Source organism: Glycine soja, chromosome 2, assembly GCF_004193775.1.
Source record: "Glycine soja cultivar W05 chromosome 2, ASM419377v2, whole genome shotgun sequence".
Classification (NCBI taxonomy): Eukaryota; Viridiplantae; Streptophyta; class Magnoliopsida; order Fabales; family Fabaceae; genus Glycine; species Glycine soja.
Window position 1 is genome coordinate 1,343,176 of NC_041003.1, and position 8,533 is coordinate 1,351,708.

Genomic DNA, 8,533 nt, shown 5'->3' on the forward strand with positions numbered 1-8,533 from the left:
TTTTTTATTTTCTTATCACATTATATAATCTATAATATATAATTTATTTTCCTCTCTCACTAAGTGTGTAATATAACATGATGTCTATGAATTATTGAAAAATATTAGTAACATATTCATTAATATATTTTTTTATTCAAATTCTTTGTTATTGATTTAAATGTATTAAAAGTTACAAAATAATGAGAAAGAAAGTCATTAAATACTGAATTTTGTAATTTTTAACGAATTTTAACAATAACAAAAAATAAGTTCAAAAGAATATATTAAACATGGTAACATTTCTGTAAATATATTCCCTTTTTTTGAAGGGAAAGAGTCAGAAATTCACATTAGTATTGAATGCAGGGGCTTTTTGATAGTCTTGCTCGTCCACCGACTCACCCTGGGCTCCGGTGAATTTCGTTTTAAATGTGCTGCTGTATCACAAAGCTAAACGACACTAGGTACCACTACACCGCTAGATTCTGCGGGCCCTCTTCCGGAAGGAACCATCAATTTTGTCAACTGACAAATTATTCTTTTCACTGCAAGTGATTTTAAAAAATAATAATTTTGCTTCTTTATTTTTTTTTTCTGTTCACTTATTTTCCATGCATACGATTTGTTTTGTTTTGATCTTGAGCTTATAGACTCATTAATTTCACTCAATTACTAACTAGCAAAAACTTCCTTATATAGTTTTTATTAGAAATTTCTTAAAAGCACTTTTTAAAGTCAATTTAAATTAAGAATTAATCACGTGTTTTTAAAAATTTATAAAGAATTTCGAAAAATAATTATTTCAGATTGAAGTGGTTTAAAAATACCAAGTTAAACATGATACATAGGATTAAATGCACGTTACGTTTGCTTTTTTTTTTTTCTTTTCCCTCGCATTGGTTGTTGATCATATTTTAAAACTTTCAACATAAAAAATGTACATATTCCTACAACTAGATTGTTCTCGTAACAAGATGATGCCTAAGAGATAAAAAACATAGTCCAAACATTCAAATATAAAGTGTAATTTATGTATTGTCTAGATAAGTATTAGATTATATATATTCGATGACATTCAATTGAGTCACAATATTTCAGGAACAATTTTTTACAATTGATGTAACTGTTACCATAAGATACTCAAGGTGCATCCTAAGCATTTACACCATGAGGTTGACCTAACTTTGAGATAAAGTGAAAGCATTCATCCTTGTTACCTTGATGGGGTCGTTGCCATATGAAAAAGGGGTCCATATGGAGGGTACAATACTAATTCTTAAATTCTTATAGCCAAGAACATGTTTTTCTCAAGTTTCTCGGTGGGAGAATATCAGTTTGTCCTCTGTGTAAAGCTCTCAATTCAAGTTAGTCCAATTCATTTGAGTTATTTGTACTATAAGAATAAAGGTAAAATATCAATACAAAAAAAAAACGTAAAATATAGTAATAACTGTAAAAAAATAAAGTGTTTCAAATGAATGTTGTAAATTAAGAAAAATTCTATCCCAAATATTAACCTTAAAATAACATGTAATAAGATAAAGTACTATTTGGATTAGATTGAATGACTCGATTTTTCCGAGACATCCTTACATAGGTTCATTACTAGATTTATTTCTAGCGGCTTTTTTCCTAAAAGGGGTAAATATTTTTATTATTTTCCGACCGAAAATATATTTTAAAAAATTATTCAAAGGGATTGAGTCATAATAAATGTTATGATTTTTTATTTTTGTTAATTAAAGTCGTAAAATTATTTATAATTTAGTTATTTTTTTTTTATGATTTTGAAGTTGTAAGAATTTTTTATTTTATTTTTTGGTAACTTTGAAGTTGTAAACCACTTTTTTGTTTTTTATAAATGTTTAAGTTATTTATTTTTTAAATTTATAATTTTTTATGGTTTTTTATAATTTTTTAAAAATTATTTAAATGCATAATAAATAGTATTAACTTGATTTATTATTAGTATATTTTTATGATTTTATTTTATATGTTCTTAATTTTTTTAATATTTAATTATTTAAAACATGTTATATATTTTTAATATTATTTTATTTAAATATTTTTGTTTATTTAATTGATTTTTATTATATTTTTATTTTATTTTCATAACACTTCATCACTTAATAAAAAGACATCACTGATGGAGACTATTTTTTATAATCACAAATTCTTAAGGGACCAATTTTTCCAAAAAATAGTTTAGAAATCAAAAATTAAAAATCTCATATTTTTGAGGATTAAAAACTTAATTAACACTAAATTTTTTTATACTATTAAAAAGAATTCATCATTTTTTTTTGTATTTCAAAAGGTAAAAAGAATTATTAAAAGATGTGTTTATATTTTGAAGAATAATATGATATATTTTTATTAGCTAAAATTTATGGTATTAAACAAGATGAATATTTTTATTTCAAATTTAATTTAAAAAAATTATGGGACAACCTAAATTCATCAATTGATCAATTGAGGACTGCAAAAAAAAAAAAAAAAAACTTGACTTCTTATTAGTCAGAAAATTATAACACAATTTTTTATTCTACACACCAAGTATTTAAAAGATACACATATCTCAACTTATTTTTTATTATTCGAACTTTATCTATTATCTATTAGCCGCAACAAGTATATCATGTTATATATTTTGAATCCTTATAAAATTAATAATAATAAAAATTATATTAAGATAATTAATATTTTTTTAATAAATTTTATATGATTTTACTCTGTAATGTAATGTGCATTTCTAATGAAACGCAACCTTAATGTAAATAAAGAATAAATATTGTTGGTGACTGACACAGTTACAGTGATAGTAGTATAATTGTAAAGCGTGGCGAGAGAGTATAGTGAGTTGGGACAGCTGGTCCTTGGACAACAACGCAAGGCTTTTCCATTTCCATTCCATAAATAATGAGAGAAGAAAGGTATTTTGATTTTTATCTTTAATTAATTAAATTAGGTAGCAAATTAATAAATTATTAAAGCTAATATAAAATGTGGCCTCTTAAAAGTTATAATTGTGTTCTGGGGCCGTGAAACATTTCTATGGTGGAAATTGCTATGCTATGCTAAGCTAAGCTGGAAAGAAAAAAGGCCCTCTGAGTGAGTGAGAGTGTGTGGTTAAAGAGGAGAGGAAGAAGAGAAGAGGAGGCGGTGCGCACCTTAGCATGGATTCCTCTCCGTCATCTTCTCTCTCCTCTCTCGCTTCGTCCCCACGGCACCATCGTCCTCTCTCCAATTGAGAAAGGCACCGATTCCCATTCTCATTCTCACTCTGGCTGACATAAAGGCAACCCTTGCCTCTCTCTCTTCCATCGATTTCAATTTCTACGGCAACAGGAAAAGCAAGAAGAAGAAGGCCAGGCTCTGCTTTGGTTTCCGCCGCGTCAAAATGCTGTGGCTGATGAGATTCTCGGGCTTCTTCTCCGCCGCAATGCTCGTCATTCTCCTCTCCCCCTCCCTCCAATCCTTCCACCCCGCCGAAGCCATCCGCTCCTCCCACCATCTCGACGGCCTCCTCCGCCTCCCTCCGCCGCGCCTCTCCTTCCGCCCCGCCGCTCCATTCCGCAATGCCGCCGACGGTAAATGCGCCTCCTCCGTTCCCACCTCCGTCTGCGACCCCTCCCTCGTCCACGTGGCCATCACCCTCGACGTGGAGTACCTCCGCGGCTCCATCGCCGCCGTCCACTCCATCCTCCAACACTCCCAGTGCCCGGAGAACATCTTCTTCCACTTCCTCGTCTCCGAAACCAACCTCGAATCCCTCGTCAAATCCACCTTCCCGCAATTGAACTTCAAGGTCTATTACTTCGATCCAGAGATCGTCCGCAACCTGATCTCCACCTCCGTCAGACAAGCCCTCGAACAACCCCTCAACTACGCCAGAAATTACCTCGCTGACCTCCTCGAACCCTGCGTCGAGAGGGTTATATACCTCGACTCCGATCTGGTTCTCGTCGACGACATTGCCAAGCTCTGGAGCACCAGTCTAGGTTCTAGAACCATTGGCGCCCCCGAGTACTGCCACGCCAACTTCACCAAGTACTTCACCGCAGGGTTCTGGTCGGACATGCGCTTCGCCAGCGCGTTCGCGGGGCGGAGGCCGTGCTATTTCAACACGGGCGTGATGGTCATAGATCTGGTGCGGTGGCGGAAAATCGGGTACAGCAAGAGGATAGAGAGGTGGATGGAGATTCAGAAGAACGATCGGATCTACGAGCTGGGTTCTTTGCCGCCGTTTCTGTTGGTGTTCGCGGGACGCGTGGCGCCAATTGAGCACAGGTGGAACCAGCATGGGTTGGGTGGCGATAACGTGAAGGGGAGTTGCCGGGACCTGCACGCTGGGCCTGTGAGCCTGTTGCATTGGTCCGGTAGTGGCAAGCCCTGGACAAGATTGGACTCCAAGCACCCCTGTCCTCTTGATGCACTTTGGGCTCCTTATGATTTGTACGGACACGCTCACTGATTAGCCTTTGCCTTCTCCCTGCTCGCCGGTAAATTCCCTTCTCTGTCACTTCTGTTCATTTAATTTAATTCTCATTCCGCCCAATTTTTATTTTTTCTTATTATTTTCTTCCCTCTTCTCTTCTCTTTACTATCAACAGACAGATCAGATATTTTACTTCACCCATTTTTATTAGTCTTCGTTACCCAGGCCATTTGTATTCTACAGTATCTTCTATTTTGTGCTTCGTGCTCTGGAAATAAATAAGATAATAAAATAAAGGAATGGGTGGATCTTCTATTTTCTTCTTGTACGTATTTCAAGTATGAACTAAGCTTATGCTTAACTTTCTGTATGGTGTAAAGTATATGGACATTAGGATATAATAATTGTGCTTTATTAAGAAATGCGTTAATTTAAATGAACCCTGCAAATGTAGTCACTTCTTAATAGTATTAATTTTGATTTTTTTTTATTTTTTTTTGTGTTAATGGCTGGTGTGGTATCTATCTGGATTATTATTGGGAATTTGGTCTTATTTCATGAATGAATTTGATTGTGTTCACCAGCCAAGCGGTACAAACCGAACTACGAATTTAGTACCTAGGTGAGTGAGGTAGGTGGGTTGCGGTAGCACATGTGCAAAAATTTTGTGTTTGTACTTCTAAATACTATTGTTCAAATAAATCACACAGTATGTGTTTGTATTGGGAAATTGGTACCGCAACTTGGCGCTGCTTGCTAATGTAAGCAAAGATGAGAATGAGAAGCTGAACTGTTGTGTTATGCATTCTGGTTCTAGATGTTATTTTTAGTTAATAATGTAACAAGGAGGAGGAGGAAGACACGTATATTGATGGGCAGCTACTTTAGTTGTACACGTTTACAGATAATAGAGAGAGAAGCCAAAATGAACAGCGAAGCTAGCTAGCTTAAGAAGTTTAAGATAGCCAAATGAGGCATGAAAAACAATCCAATGAGTATGTGGATTGCGTTGGCTCTCGCGGAATCTCTTTAGGCTAAGCAGTGCTTCGGTGGCAGCGGCGGAACACTTGTGAGCTATCGTACCCATACATACGGTCGCTCTCGCCCTCTCTCATTTTGTCCTTTTCGCCGCACTGCATATTTGCCAATTCTTGATTTCTCATCGATTTCCCCCCACAAATAAACTCAAGTGTCGATACTCTGGGTTAATGTTGTTTTATTTGAAAGATAAACACATTTAAAGAGTTAATTATTATGAGAGCTTAGGTAGGAGGTTGAACAAATCAAGTTCAATGGTTATGTTATGTGGGTTGACAGATCCTGATGTCACCGTTGCTTGTAGGTGTCTGCTTGATGAGAGGGTGCGGGGACCGATTTCTCTCACTCTCACACGTAGTCAGTTACTTGGACTCTTCTATGTAGTTCGGCCCTCCATGTGTTCGTTATGTGCTTTTTTAAATTTAATTTATTTCTTCAAATAGGTATTCGAGAACAGAATAGAAGAAGCCATTGTGAATAGTACATGTGATCGGTTAGAATGGAGGCTATCCTTTAATTGTTTCTTTTTTTTTTTTTTTGTCACAAATTGTATATGATTTAGATTAGGTTGTGAATAATCTATCCAAATTATGCATATGTGAGCAACGACGTTGGCTTTTAGCATTGCTACTCTAGCTGGGGCTATATATACTTGGATTATGAATTAAACTATGGAAAAAAAGTTCTATTGTCGGGTTTAAGATAATATACTACGATTAAGACGTAGCAACGAATGCTTGGGCGGGCCTATGATACATTGTATGGGCAAATGCTGAAAGTTCAATATTTTGATATTGACATATTTATTGCCACGATTATTATAATAAAAAATTGTGTAACTTTTTGTTTTTTTAATAAAGGTTAAATTACTTTTTTTTTGTTTTTTTACCATTCGTATCTTTTAGTAGTTTTGAAAGTAATTTTTTTAGTTCTTATAATTTATATTTGAATTTTCTTTTAATTTTTATAGTTTAATAGTGATATTTTTAATTCTTATAGTTCATATTTTAATTCTCTTTAGTTTTCATAATTTGGAAGTGATTTTTTTAGTCTTTATAATTTATATTTGAATTCCTTTTCAGTCTTTATTAAAAATATATATATATAAATAATTAACTACAAATTAGTTATAAATTATCTAATATTTTTTTATTATAAATTATTTTGTAATAAATTAGTTATCAATTATTTGTTAATGTTTGTGTAGTTAATTCTAATTGATAATATTATTTATATTTTGATGGTAAAGAAAATTAAAATACAAAATATAAGGATTAAAAAGATCATTTTTAAACTATAGAGACTAAGAGAATTTAAAAATAAATTATAAGGACTAAAAAAATTATTTTTAAACTACAGAAATTAAAATAATTAAAATGTAAATTATAGGAACTAAAAAGATCATTTTAAAATTATAAGGACTAAAATGTATAAATGATGACACTATAGGGACCGGAATTAAATTTTTAATAAATTTGATTTAATAGTATTTGTTTTGAGGGGAGTTAGAAATATGGAGACGGAGACGGAAGGCTGGGACAGAGATGAGGCGAAGCGAAAGACAGGGCAGGGGCAGCTAACGGCATAGCCTGGACTTCATTGCCTTGAAATTGATTATTTAGCTAAGTCGGAATTCTAGTTGAATTATTCGATTTCTAGATTTTATTATTTTATGTTTTTGTCTCTTAGCACTTGCAATGTCTTCATCTGAATGAAGCGTACTAAATTACTCTTTAAAAAACTGGTTGTCAGCGAGTGGGTAAAAGTAGTTAATTCATGTGGATGGAATTGGAACTTGATTCAGTTTTCAATACTAATACGCAGATCTTTTCATGAAGATTTATATTGCAAACCAGTTGAAGACAAATAAAACTAGCTCATTGTGTGCAAAACTTGCCCATAGCCAATTTGAATCAGCCGGTCTCATCTCCTCGTGGTATATTTGTTCTTGGTTTTGGTTTTCCTTTGTTCAGAAGTCATATCATAGGATGGTATCTAAATGGCAAATTAACAACGATACAAAATTAAAAACGTTATTTGGGCCCTTGGAAGAAGGATATATTTTACCTAGGCCTATTTCAAGTAGGTCCTTGTCTCAACGCTCAAGTTGGTGCCGAAGAAGGTTCCATCAATCATTACTTGCTCAGAATAAAATTAACAAATACTAATTAGGTAAGCTGTCGGTGATGGAACCTTGTTTTTTTGCGAGCACGCTTACAGAAGATCCTATTTTGTAATCTAAATTTCTTATAGCCTTACGGGTAATCCATAACTTCATACGCAATTATATATATGGAGAAAAAAAAAAAACTCGTTATTGATCATCTGTAATGCATATGAAGTCTACCAATTCTGTCCCTCTAAATGAGGTTACAAGGAAGGCAATTCAACAATCCTCCTAGCAATTCTCTAAAGTCTAAACCATTATCTTCATCTTGACGAGGATGCTTTAACCAATTTCTTTATGGAATGTTTAAAATAGTAAAACACTTAACTACAGGTACGATAATTAAAACCACAGAAAGGGAGTTTGTAAAAATGAGCAACTTTTTTTTATTTAAATAAATTTCTTGTTTTTATTTTTTGGTTACGCTCATGACATCAGGACTGAGTTGTTGGGGGATGACTTTTGTTATGCTATGTTTGAATGGAAAAAAAAATGTTTATTGGATGGATAAAGAAGAGAGAAAAAAAGAAATATAAAAATTTGTCCGTGCTTTATTTACATGGATGGAAAAAGTGAGTGTGAAAAAGAAAAGAATATGTATAAGATAGTTTTTTCTTTATGGTCCCACATGAAGAAAAAAAATCCCACTCTCCTGGTTTCTATGCATTACCAGATAAGTGAAAAGGGATTTTTTTTAATTAATCTCTATTTTATGTATTACTTTCCATCCCAGTTCAATATTAAAAAATTCACAGCCCCTAGGGTGTATACAAATTTTAAAAGGAAACAAAATAATAAATAAATATAAGGAGTAATATAATAAGGAAAACTAATTGTAACGAAAGAAAAAAAATTCATGAATGATTGACATTTAAGATAAAATAGTATTTTAGTTTGTAAAATACACA

At 33.0% G+C, this 8,533-nt stretch overlaps 1 protein-coding gene across 3 annotated transcripts; it reads left to right on the forward strand.

Annotated features, from left to right (window-relative positions):
* The first annotated feature begins 2,995 nt into the window (after positions 1-2,995).
* Positions 2,996-7,427, forward strand: LOC114378656 (probable galacturonosyltransferase-like 7). 3 transcript variants are annotated; one of them, XM_028337314.1, is made up of 2 exons: positions 2,996-4,484; positions 7,283-7,427. In XM_028337314.1, the coding sequence occupies exon 1, from the start codon at positions 3,383-3,385 to the stop codon at positions 4,454-4,456; it is 1,074 nt and encodes a 357-aa protein (XP_028193115.1). In that variant the 5' UTR covers positions 2,996-3,382; the 3' UTR covers positions 4,457-4,484; positions 7,283-7,427. The 3 variants fall into 3 exon arrangements, with proteins under 3 accessions (XP_028193115.1, XP_028193112.1, XP_028193105.1); XM_028337311.1 differs by lacking the exon at positions 7,283-7,427 and adding an exon at positions 5,763-6,082; XM_028337304.1 differs by lacking the exon at positions 7,283-7,427 and adding an exon at positions 4,596-4,838 and having other exon boundaries at positions 2,997-4,484.
* The last annotated feature ends 1,106 nt before the right edge of the window (positions 7,428-8,533 follow it).